The 13,365-nt window shown below is 45.5% G+C and overlaps 1 protein-coding gene across 1 annotated transcript in view; it reads right to left on the reverse strand.

The window, feature by feature from the left end:
- BARX2 (BARX homeobox 2) overlaps nt 1-13,365 on the reverse strand; it is a 33,082-nt gene that overhangs the window by 1,900 nt on the left and 17,817 nt on the right. Inside the window, exons 2-3 of the mRNA XM_066564423.1 lie at nt 2,626-2,923; nt 152-236 (exon numbers count right to left, since the gene is read on the reverse strand). Of these exons, the coding sequence (XP_066420520.1) occupies nt 152-236; nt 2,626-2,923 (383 nt within the window). The remainder of the gene's footprint in view (nt 1-151; nt 237-2,625; nt 2,924-13,365) is intronic.

A 13,365-nucleotide genomic window follows, 5' to 3' on the forward strand; every position in this document is an offset into this window, starting at 1 on the left:
AAAAAAGAGACCATCTCTGTGAGAAATGATCAGGAATAAAACAAAATTTGGTATAAATAGACACAAGTCACTCTACTATGTTCAGCTTCCAAATCTGTTATTTGCAAGGAGCCATTTAAGAGCCATGGAGAAATGACAAGCACCCACTCACCATTTTCTTCCACTTCATCCTACGGTTCTGGTACCACGTCTTCACCTGGAGCTGAGTCAGCCCCAAGGATTGGGCTAAGTCGAGCCTGGGAGACAAACCAGACAACAAAATGAGTTTACTTAAGCCAAGAGGAGCTCAGGTGCCAGGTCTAGGCAGTGCAACACTGTTAGAGCATTCAGCAGTTTCTCTCTGATCAGTTGTCTCAAGAATGGTCACACAGAAGTGGTAAAACCCGTGAATTTAGGATGCAAAGATGGATGCTGCTATGGAAGATGCAGGTGTTGGCAAGCTCTCTTTTCTAGACATGGCAGGGTTTGTCTGCCCTCTTTGAGACATGAACCTGTTGCACTCCAGCTGCTGATGCTCTATGTTTGTCCATTAATTAGGAGCTACTGGTACATCACATCCCTGAAAAACAGGTCCCTGGTGTCTGAAGCAAACAGGTGGGAACAGACACACAGCATCAGCTACTCTTTGTATCATATTTCTCCTTCACTACCTTCAGAATGGGGATCATGGTACTTGCCCATTTCTCATGGAATAGTAGTACATCTAAATCTATCAATTTAATATACATTCTGTTATTGAGGCAATTTAAGCTTCTAAGTGAATTTATTTTTTGTATGTTTAGCTGCAGGGTATATGTGGCAGACAGCCCATAATCCTGATTCATCCTTCACAAATCTCCAACCCATGCAAGTTCATGTGAACCCATTCATTATTTCTATATTAAAGCCCAGGATATGAAGCAAATGTGGCTCAGAGTAGCTCCTGATCCTTCCCCACAGGTGATAGCACCATGCATCTGGTGGTTTTGTAATGGAGCTGCACAAGGGATGGAGCTGGAAATCCTCAGCCACGCCAGGAAAGTGCACCTCAGAGTCATGCAAGTCCTGCAGGTGGGACAGATCCAACTCAGAGCCACATTCCACAGTATTCTGCATTCTGTGACTTTTTGGCAAATATCTCCTTGCCTTTGGATGGGCAAACACATTTGTGAAGGCCAAGTTTTTCATAATGAAAGCTTTGTTACACCTGGGCTCCTTGGGCAACCAGATTTACATTTGTAAACACCCACATACCCCACCCTAGCTCTCTGTGCTCCACCTCACACTCAAGGATTCATGCTTCTCTCCCACTCCGGATTCACTCTGGACCTGCAGGCTTGTTCTGCCACTACATCACATCGGAAGCCATTGATCTAAGACACCATTACTGTTAAGAGTAGAACATGTCAGAGTCATTACCCTGATGATAAACCAGGGGTTTCAGGTGCCCTCCCAGGGCTACAATCTTCTATCCAGGACAAAAGCTGCAGAAGTGAACACAGGTCACAATTCACTGCTTTGCCAGGTTTTCAGCCATGCTGTTGACAGAGAGAAGCTTGGCTTAGACAACCCTTTGTGCCTTAGTGATCATGTCTGGTAACACCTGGTTTACTTGCAACCAGCTGCCATCTCTTGCCACATACCTCAGTGCAACCAGCACTGCCTGGAAACCCAAGGAAACAAACACAGAGGAAGTGGTACATGGGCAGGAATTGCTCATCGTCCTCAATGAAGCCAAGGAACAGTCATATGAGATTATTAATTACCAGCCTTGAGAGCCTCAGCAAACCATCTGGTGATGTGAAGCTGTGAGGAGTCATTGCAGGCATAGCAGGAACTCTGAAACTCCATGAGGCAGGTTGGCTACAACCAGGAATTTTCACCTGCAGCAATTTGGTGACAGGCAGTAGGAGCAGAAAATGCCATCTTCAGAATCAATTTAAATATTGGGACACTGCCCTCTGTGGAGTGCAGGGCCTGATACCTTTCAAACCTTCTCCAGGTTTACAAACTTCCTAGGAATTTGATGGGTCATTTTTCCATAATTTAAATTTCCAGAGTAGGATTCAAAGCCCTTAAAAAAGCTAAAATCTCTCTTAGTTTGGTTTGCCCATGTGGTACCAAGCAGTGCCTAAGAACTTGCCTGTGCCTTTGCAAGGCACCTTTCAACTCCAGGCTCTGCTTTCCAACCTTATGAACAGGCCACCACCTTCCCACTGAATTGCTGCCCACGGTGCTGGATAAAAGCCAGCTCAGGAGCAGCTGAAGATACCATGAACACACAGCCATGAGCCAGCAGATCCCAGGGGGAGACAGGCTCCATCATTTTTCAAGTGTGCAGCAGGAGTTGGAAAGGCAGAGATCCTTCTTCTCTGAGGAGATCTCTGAGCCTGGAGAACTGCTCCCAACCATGTGTATCATCTGACATTTCCACTGATATGATCTATTTGTGTCACCTTTGATCCCAGGAAAAGTAGCCTTGAATTTGAATCAGGTTACCTGCCATGGCCGCAGCCAACGGCAGAGGCAACTTGGTGGAGCAAGAGGCAGCACCCCCAGCCAGGGAATGTTCACTGTGGAACAACTGAGCAGGGCTGGAGCATCCCTTTCGCTCATCCCTACTCCTGGTTTGAGCAACCAACCTACCTGTCGGGGGTGGAGAGGTACTTTTGCTTCTGGAATTTCTTCTCCAGGCCCATGAGCTGGATCTCGGTGAAGATGGTCCGACTTCGGCGCGGCTTCTTCGAGCGGGGTGGGGGCTGCTCTGCCTCCGACTCGCTGCTGCCCTGGGCCTCACTGGGGGAAACCTCCGTGCCCACGGCGGCCCCGCAGGGCTGGGCTGGCAGCAGGCGGGAGCTGCCGGCGGCCGGGAGCAGCGCGGGCAGCGCGGGCGGCTGCCGGGTGATGACGGAGAGGAGGGGGTAGGCCCGGAGAGAAGGGGAGCCTGGCAGGGAGGAAGCACAGGCAGATGAAGGACAGATCAGTGCTGTTGTGTTTGAGCAATGTGAGTGCAGGGGAGAGGAGGGAGACAGGAAGGGCTTTCCTGGCTCTGCCATTTACTTATTAAAGGACAAGCAAGAATATTCACCTCTTTGGACCTGTTCCTTCTCCCAAATTGCACAGCTTTTCTTGGGCTGGGGAACCCTAACCCTAACCCTAATTCTAATCCTAACCCTAGGACAGGGAAAGGAAGGACTGCCTTTCCACTCCTTTTTTAGGAGATATTATAACCACTGAAATCATCTGTCTGATTACTGCAAGAGAGTGAACTCCAAGCAAAGGATGAAATATATCCCCAATCTGTTCCCAACTTTGTTTCCCTGGGGAAACTAGGACAGGGTTCACTTGAGATAGTCCCCCTGCCCTTGCAGGTAATAGACAACAGAGTCTGGTTCACAGCTCATTCCATCCCCTAATGGGCAACTGCATCAGAACCACCCTTGCCCTCCATTGCCCACACTGATCCCGCTGACCATGCAGGAAGACGAGGATGAATAGACCCCAAGAGTTCTTCACTGAGTGAACGCTGCATCTTACACCACCCAGTTGATACCAGCCCTAAAAACAAACCAGTTCTGCTCCAATCTTTTGAGATCAGGGCTGTTCTGGGATGACAAATCCAAACATTCCCAAACACTAGAGGAAGTTCTGATCCACATCAGGCCTTCTGATTTACAACTATAGCAAATTCCTGCTCAGCCTTAGCCCCAGGAAATTGAATGTTCCTTTAAAGTTTGGGCAGGGAAATTGAGCTACATACGGGAAACGTAAACTCAGTGTCAGATATACAACCTGCAGAGTCTTGGGCAACTCACTTTCTTGCTCCGTACCTCGTTTTACCTCATTTGCAAGATGGAAACAATCCTCCTTACCTACATCACTGATGGTAAAATATGGATTAAAATTTAATGTACACAAAGTATTTGGAGATCTTTAGATAAATGGGACTGTGGAAAGGAACATATTACACCAGCAGGCTGATTGTGAAACCCTTCACATGAATCACCACTAATGAAAATAATGATCTCAAGACCTCAATGAGTGTGTTGGGGTGAGTAACTCCACACTGTGGAAGAAAGGAGTTCCCAGCCTGGCCTGCTGATGACCTGTATTCCTCAGCCCTCTCCCCAGCTGTAGGCTTGTGATCACAGGAACCAGGTCCTAGGTGAGCTGGGTACATCAAAGAACATCATAGACTGTTGATCGTTGCTTCTCTCCTCAATCACAGCAAGTTGTGCAAAATCCAGCCACTTAAAAAGCAAGCTGGGGAAACTATTGTCAAAACTCTAAATAGCTGTGACTACAGACTGGGGTTTAGGCAGACTAGGGCTTCAGTCTTGCTTTCTCCTCCACACCTCCGCAACACTAAAAATCAAAGTATTTCCATTAAATGTAAAGCTTTCCACTTAAACCACCAAGGAAGCATTTGAGAGATGAGATCAGGTTTGCCAAGCCAATCTTTAGCTTGTGTCAAGCCTTATCTACCTTTTTTTTCTGGGTATTTTTTCTAGCTGAAGACTGTGCTGATCTACAGCACCACTGAGTAACCTGGTGGAAATTTTGCCTTGATTTACAACTTCAGTGGCTGTTCAAAGATCATAAATTAGGACAGAGTGTGCTGTCCTTTGCTTTACACCTCTGTCCTTTGCTTTACTCACAAAATCTATGCTGGTATTTATGCCCCCTCTGACACCACTCAGCTAAACAGAAGACAAAGCAGATGCTGCTCCCATAGCCTATGTCCTTCTTGTCAACCCACCACTGTTCATTTCTGACACTGTGGGACAACAAAAAACTTGCTGGCCCACCCATAGAACAGACGATTTCTTCTCTTTCAGCCAAATTTGCCCCAAAATCATCCCCTCTTGCCTCCTTGAAGGGTTTCTCAATTTCTAAAGTCCTATGAAGGAACATTGAGGCCACCTCCACCATGAGAGGTGTTCCTGGGTGTGCCATAGGATTCATGAGGACATCGTGTGTTGATGTCTTCATTTGCAGCAGTCCTGGGACTCAGCCCCAGGACACAACTGCGCTTGGTCACTCAGGCTCCAACAGACTTCTTGGATCCCAGTTCTACCCTGTTCTGGATAAGGAGACTTAAGCTTAAGCTTACTCCAGAAAGGAGTGGGTCCAGTCTTATTACATCCCCCTATCCACTGCTCTGGAGTCCTGGTTCAATCCTGCCCATCACAGAGGTCCTGCTCCTCTGTAGGTTCATGCTCCAAACCTTATCCCACAGCCCATTCCTGTTCTCACTCATGGGTAACTTTGGGCACCAGATCACTGATTAATCAATACTTTTGTACTTCCATACATTTCCAGCAGGGCTCTCCATAAAGCACAAAATTACTCATTAATAATAAATCATCTGAGCTCAGAAACCCCTGAAAGGCTCCAAGTGACTGACACCTCTGGATGAAAGGATTTTTACAAGAAACTCTCTTCAAAGGAGGTCAGCAAAGTCATTTGATATCAGAGCAGCCAGGGATATTTTCTTTTCTGTATGGCATGGTAGCAGCACGTGGAGTGCTTGAAGGGAGGGGAGGGCGGTTACAATCGTCCCAGAACATAAGATCTGCCTTCATCAAACAGAGAAAAGTCTCTTCAGGTTATTTTTCTAATAGTCAGGTAAGATTTGGATTACAAGAACTGCTTTTCAAGATGACCAGCAAGGCCTTGGCTATTTTTGCAGGGTAAAAGAGTGGTTATTAGAGAAGCAGATGACACCGGAGTTGTTTGGGTCTGGGTTTTCAAGTGCTGAGCACCTGAATGGGGAGATACATTTTCTAAAATTCTCAGCAGCCAGCAGCTGTGCCCTGGTCAAACACTTAGAAAAGCTCAGCACATGCTTATTTTTGGAGCCCACGGCAGGTCACAAATGTATTTACGGCCCTTCTGAAACCACAGTGCTGCTTCTGCGCAAGTCGTGGTTTACAACCGCCTGGCTGATTCGAGTTCCAGGTGCTGAACAGATTTGTGAGGCTGTTGACACTAAGTGTTGTGTATTTGTTTATCATTTGTGCTTGCAAGAGTAACCTTTGCTTATGGTTTGACACCAACAGTTGTGACAGGGCTTTTAGAAACCACTGTAAATAATGAAAGCATCATGATCAGCCCAGCTTTCACAAGACTGCTCAGTTTTTTGCCCTCAGCCTGGTGAGGACACAGGATGGATGTGGCACAGAGTAAGAAATAAAGATGGCATCTAGAAAAGACATGAGTGTCAAGGCTGCAGATATTTTTTGGGAGAAAGCTACAGGTCAGAAAGGGGGCAATGCTTTAGCAGCCTCTTGCACGTAGAGCAAACCAGAAATAACTGACCTCTACATTGCACAAGGAAGCTTTCAGTTCCCAGAGAATGAAGCCCAAGTTCAGTGTCCTGCTCTGGATCTAGTTATCCCAAAGTTCAAAGCAGCTGAAGGTGAGCCAGTCCATAGTCTCTAGGTACACTGCTAACATGACTCCCCTTAAACCATCTGTACAGTTCTCACCCTGATAAAGCCTTGCCTTCCAAACGCCACGAAATCTGAGGCGAGATCTAAACTCCTCATCCCCCGGAGTTCAAAGGTACTTCTAGACTGACATGGTATTGTAAGAATGGAATAATTTCCTAATCTTCAACAAATTAAATGCTGGCAGGCAGCTCTTGTCTGCTCAGCACTGTTGTGACACGCTCTGTCTCCCAAACTGGGATGAATGGGAGTGAAGAGCTCTTTCTTTCCATACCTGCCTTTCACAATGGTTCCACTGAACACGTTCTCACCTGCACTGTTGCGTGAGCACTTTTTCTGACCTACTGCTCTTTTGTACATGAAAATGCAAAAGATGCCCATATAAACCAGAAAATGAGGAATTTGCTACTCTAGAAAAACACCTAAAGCATTTTAATATTTCCATCTAAAACTGTCAAGAGGCCCCACACTCCAGTGGCGAAACCACCAGTGGTTTAGGATTCAGGAGGTCTCACTGCTCTTCACAGGGACAATGGTCTCTGACTATGTGGTTTTCTATAGAAAAGTCCCAGTTTTATCTACTAGAATAATCTTAATCACCCCAAAGCAGGTATTCTTGGGCTCACTCTGCTGCTGAATACTTCTCAAATATTTGGGAAAAATAAGTATAATCCCATACTTCATACTATGCACTACTGAAGGAGCACTGCCTAAACAACAGATTTTTTTCCTGTAGTTCTTTTTTAAGGATTTGAATAATCTCAGTTTCAAGCAGTAAGAATGCTCTTATTTCTGTGCACCCCACAAAGCAAACATCTGGCCACTCCTGCTAAAACTAACCAAGGGCTAAAAATAAAAAAGACATTGGATCTGCAGAGCATTTTCTATGATCTGACAACATTTTGCTTTGCTATTTAAATCTGCGTTGGCAGACACTGTACAGTGAATAACAGATCTGTAGTAAGCACTGCCCACATCACCTTGGCATAAACTGGCATACTCAAGCCACACACAGGATAACCCTGGACTCCTGTTTCCTAATTATATGTCAGATATTTCTGCAAAAAAACTATCATGGTTTGATGTATCCAAAATTTTTTCTTTGTCATTTGTTTTTCTTTGCAGCAGCAACAAGAAGAAGATGTTACATCAAGAAAACCAATCTGAAACCATCTCCTCTCACCTTCTGGAACGTTTCTAATAAACTTATTTTAAACTTCTGACCTCTACCTAAGACACAGTGGATACACCACCACTGGACAGATCACCTTGCAGAAGTTGTAATTAAAAATAAATACTTGAAACAAGTATTTTCCCCTTATTTACCCCCACCTCCCCTTGTCCCTGGCTTAATTTCAACCCCAACAGACACGGAATAGAAGGAAGAGAGAACAGAAAGCACTAATTAGTTGCACGGTTTGACTGCCGGCAATGGAAGAACAGTTTTCCTCCCAGGCAAACTTAGTTTCCAAATGTTGTTTTGGAAAGCAAGAAAGAAAAAGGAAGGAAAGATTTATGGATCAGTTCCTCTTGGCAAGTCAGCCCTGCTCAGAGGCTGAATGAATCTCACTCAGAATGGGCTGCAGCAAAAGGTAAATAATAAAAGAAAATGAATTTATGACTTAGGAAGGTCTATAAATCTCTCATCTCCTGAGTGTCAAAACAAAGAGAACCAAGGAGTTGAGTTCATTTTGCTGAAGGAGCAGGCAGTCTCCAGACAGGAATAAGTGATCCCTGAGTGAAGTAAGGAAAACAAAAGAAGCATGGAAACGTTGAGAATTAGTTGAACCGCACACAGTTTCTTTAGTGGGGAGGCCATTACATAGACTTTTTCCACCACAGATCCCAAAAAGCAAAGATTTTCCAACAATACCAATTCCATGGATCTCAGCTAGACTTCACCACCTCATCCAGAGCATGAGGGACCTGGTACAATCCAGGAACTCAATGAGGCCCAGGAGCCAAGTGCTTAAAGACAGCAGCCAGGTACCCAGTGTGTGCTGCAGGACACATGGCATCCCCTCAGTTAGAGTGGGACTTTGCCTTATGGCTGCCAGACCTGCCAAAAGTTGACCAGAGAGAAAACCTGACCCTTGTACAAGGGCTCTGTTCCTCTGCTGAGCTTCCTCAGGCAGCACATGGATCTGCAGCACCTAACTTGTCCCTTAGGAGCACCACTGAGGGCAGGAAAGCAATTCTTGCAGTCAGGTGAGACCTTATTTAATCTATTTTTGATGACATCAAATTTAAACCTTCTCTGCTCCCTCTATACCAGGCTTAGGCACTGAGAAGTTCCCCAGACATGGGAGATTCTTATTAACTATTAGAAGGGTTCTTCCCAAGACCAACACTGTGCTCCACCAAGCACCCTGATACAGACATAAAGGCAAGAGGAAAGGAAAGAACAGCAAAAGGCTGTGCATATACCAGAAAAATTCACATTCTCTCAGGAACAAGTGCTTAGGAGAGGGTTGAGGGCAATTGCCAGGTCTCTCAGACTTCCTTGATCTAGCCATTTCCAAGGTGCCTGGCCCCACTAAGCACACTCATGAACACTTCAATCCCAAGTTTAAAAAATGACATGGGTGATGTTTCTGCAATGCAGCATGGTGGGAACAGATCCCTCCGCTATCTCCGGAATGGGAAGCAGCAGAGCCATGCCCGGGGATGGCTGCTCCTGAGCCAATTATAGCCTGGGCAGAGGTGGGCTAATGAGGCAGCGATCACAGCGCTGACAGCTTGGCACTTCCCAGCTGTGAGTCCATGTATTTGCATGGAGCAGCCCTTGGAACACACTGGCACACACAGTCCTTCAGAGCTGAAGTCCAGGCATGGCAACAAAGCCTCCCTAAGCCTCCCCTGAGCAAGGCAATTGAGCCTAGAGGTGGTACCTAGGTATGGAATTAGATGTTTTTAGCATCCCTCGCAAACAAAGCTTAGCCAGAAAAGTGCAGACAAGTAATTTGTCAGAATCCCTTTTTATCAACTAGTTCAGGCACTGATTCTCTTCTCATCCTTTTCAGTCTTTAGGAAAGACAACCCTCAGATACTCTTTTAGATTTCCTATACCTCTCTTAGTATTGGAAGAGCTGGAAAATCTGCAGATAATCCTCTGAGCCTTTGCAAGTGCCATAGCTCAGCTCTGTAAGCAGATTTTTCTGTGACTATTACATATTAAATGGGAATCCTGGAACTGGGAGTGTTTGAAAATGCTCTTTGTTGCCATTCTTCCTCTCCAGCACCTCAAAGCTGAGTGACAGACTTAGCCTTGTTTGGGGAGAGGAGAATTGTCTGCGGTTTGGTTTCTTTTTCTACTTGCTCTCTTTCTTTGGATATGTGTGGAAAATGGTGGTAGCTAAGCTAGACCTAAAGTCTCTGCACAAGAGCAGAGGTGAAGGGCACTTCTGGGACATTTTAAGAGCTTCCAAAAATAGTCTTAAGACTCAGCCAAAATGCAGAGAGACAAAATTTCCATAGGAATTGTGTCATGGAAGCTACTGGAAGGCAGAGCAATCAACCCAGAAATCTTAAGTGCAGAACTGGAACACGAACAGACACTGCTGACACTCTAAAATAGCACCAGTGAGGTTCCTTGGAGTAAAGTTTAACTGCTCCCTCAACCAAAGACTGCAGGTACATTAACACTACATTCTTTTGCTACTTCAATGAACCCTACTAATCTGACAAGGACCATGAGTCTTGCAAACATTAAATACAACTCAGCAACACAGCAAAAAATGTAGCAAATGGCTTCTCTTCATTGTGGAAAAATCCAGACCTAACTGATATCCATGGCAAAATACCCATCAGCTTCAGTGGAGCCAGGATTTCACACTCATGTGCTCACAGAAAGAAAACAGACGACAAAACAAAACAAAGGAAGTTATTGCAACTAATTTTAGCACAGGGAAAATGATCGTTTTTTTAGGCATTCTTACTGAAAGCCAGTTCTTCAGGAGTCTACACCTCTGTATGAGCCAAGTGAGAATGGGAGAAAAAATTGGCATCTAATCAAATGTCAATATTTTACCTCAGATTTTCAGGTGGGCTCAACCAGGAGTCGTGTTTAACCTACCCTAAGAGAACAGTCCCTTTTCCCTTCAATCACTCTTTTTGGGGGGATCAGGTTTTTAGCTAAATCTGTTGCAAACAAAATCACTGATGTTGGTGGAGGTTGACTTAAAAGATGCTCCTCCCAAAGCATCTCCCACTCTGCAAATCCTAGTACAACTTCCCAGGGATGACTGGAGCTGGACACAACTCCACCTTCTGCTCCCTGTGGTCTGGGACACTTGGAGCTGTGGCTGAGTTCAGTCCAATTTCAAAGCCACAGGGGAAATTTTCTCAACTCTGTAGGATCCAGATTTTCTGTTTTAAGTCTGTCTCCATTAGCAATTTATCAACACATTGCTGTATTTCTTCTCAATAATAACAGCAATTAGTAAATTTGAATGATGCAAGGCTTGCATGCTGCTGGCCTCCACAAAAACCAACAGAAAAATAACTAATCCTTACTTATTAATGACGTTTGATATTCATATCATACTTTTTTGTGTGTTTAAGGCCCTGCACACACTACATAATTGGCCTTGGACAGCTGAGAAGCCTGAGAGCCCCCCTGAACAAGACTTGTCTCACTCCCTGCTGCCACAGGCACCTTGCCTTGGACAGGGCTGGATGTGGGACAATTATCCATCTTAAAAACACAATCCAAAACTAACCTAGAGCAGCAGTGTCTCCAGGGATGCCAGGTCCCTGAAGGATGGCACCAGGGATCCTCTGGCAGGGCTGGCGATCACCATTCTGACAAACTGGCTTTGTTCAGGGCCATTGGGGGGGAGGAGATGGTAATGCACCTTTTGAAGCTAGAGTGGAAAGACCTGGCTGTGCTGTCCTGGGGCAATCACTGGGATATCCTGGGATAACAATGCTCAGCCACTGAGTTTATTCCCAAATGCTGGAAAGACACAAGCCAGCAGCACCTGGTGCTAAAGGCTGCTGTCCCTGCACAGAGCAGCCTTTCTTCCAGGCTGTCAGTCAAGCAGAGGAGTGTGCCAGGACCTTGTCAGATCCTCAGTGAGGAGGAAAATTTATATATAAGGAAGATTTATTTTGTTTTAAAGAAGCATTTAAAGAATCTATTTGGCCAGCACTCAAGAAATCCTTTGTGGCAAAAGTAATGGCACTGTGGCTTCATTAGCGGAGAACGAATCAGAACACACACCACGTCTGTACTTTGAATTTTTCTGTTTCACATACTCAAATGACAACCTGCCTTTTGGATGGGGACCCCCTTGACTCAAACCTGCCCCCTCCAGCCAACCTGAGCATGGCTCAGAGAGGTGCTCTAAGGCTACACAAAAGGGTCTCTGTCTGGGATTCCCCATCTTTAGCTGATGAGTCCTTTAAATCCTTCTCAGTGGGAAAGGAGGTGCTCTGAACACAAGCAGATCTGCCTTAATATTTATTGGATACGTGGGCCCAAGGCCATTGTGACTTCAAACAGCTCCCAAGGGAAGGCAGGCTTGGAAGTGAACCTCCATTCCAGACTCTTACTGCTTGGACTCAGAGGGAGTTCTAAGTCTGGGCTACATCAATCCCAGCACATCTCCATAAACAACAACAGTCAGACAGTGCAGGGAAATTCCGGGATACAATCTGCCAGCTCCCTGCCCAAATCTGCACCAAGGGACACTTTGAGTCCACTAAGCCAACTTCAGCTTGAAACTCTTTTCTTTTGAACTGAGTCATGTTAAATACTTCAGTCAAGAGTTCTCTCCATCACTGTGGAGAAGGCTCAGCACTAGAACTCATCATCCACTGACCCAGACTTCACATGTGAAGCAGCCAAAGGATGAGAGAATGGAACAGCTCTAAAGGGTGGATTTACAGGAAGTTTCTGGTCTTGACTATTGGGGATGGAGGGGGAACACAGCACCAGAACTCTCAGGGTGTCTCAGCTTAAGTTGCAACAATTTACCAATGACAGACATGACCAGACATCATGGGACACTGGGAGAGGCCAAATCAATTCCTCTGTCCAGGTGGTGTCACTGGTCAAGGAATAAGATTTGGACTTTGATGGTGAAACAGCTCATCCTAGCTGAGAGGGTGGAGTTTGATAAAAGGATAAGTCCTGTCCTGTGCTTTGTTCTGCTCCCCAAGCATCCCTCCCTGGCCACTGCCCAAGTTTTGAGTCTATATGGCCCTTGAGCCAACACATTATGGCCATTCTTACATCCTCACACATCCGAAAAATGATTCTGCCTTCTCTGAGGATTTCACAGTTTCTAGCCAAGATCAAACACACAATGCCATGGACACATAAATCAATCAGTCCCCCCCTTCCTGCTCTGTAATTATTATCACAGCATCCATAAGCAAACACCAGCCTTGGTCAGCTGACAGGCTGTGCACACAAAAGCACTCTTCAGGTTTCTCAAGCCCACCCTTGTGTGAGATCCAGCAGAAAGCTGGCCATAAATATCACTACCTCTTCCTGTCCCAAGGCTCTAAAACACACTGCTGAGAGTGACACATGGAAAGAAAGAGAGTGCAATTGTTTCTCAACACCAGACTGTGTAAATTTTGCCTGATGGACCCTTTGGAAAACACTTTTTCCTTCTTAGAATAGTGGATCAGTGTTTAAAATACACACACATCCAGCTCTTTTCCTACCCGCTGAAATGAAAGGGGGACTTCAACAAGTGCCAGTGTTAACCTGAAATGGATCTGTCACATCTTGGCAAAGCTTTTCCCTCATAGTTGTGGCTTATAATCTCAAGGGTTGCTTTATTAATAATTTTGCCCTCATCAGGACACATTTAGGAGAGTGCTTGGTCTCTCTGAGCTGGATATATGATTCTTTTGCCCCCATCAGGACACATTTAGGAGAGAGCTTGGTCTGTCTGAGCTGCATACATGATTCTTTAAT

Source organism: Molothrus aeneus, chromosome 22 (assembly GCF_037042795.1).
Source record: "Molothrus aeneus isolate 106 chromosome 22, BPBGC_Maene_1.0, whole genome shotgun sequence".
Taxonomy (NCBI): domain Eukaryota; kingdom Metazoa; phylum Chordata; class Aves; order Passeriformes; family Icteridae; genus Molothrus; species Molothrus aeneus.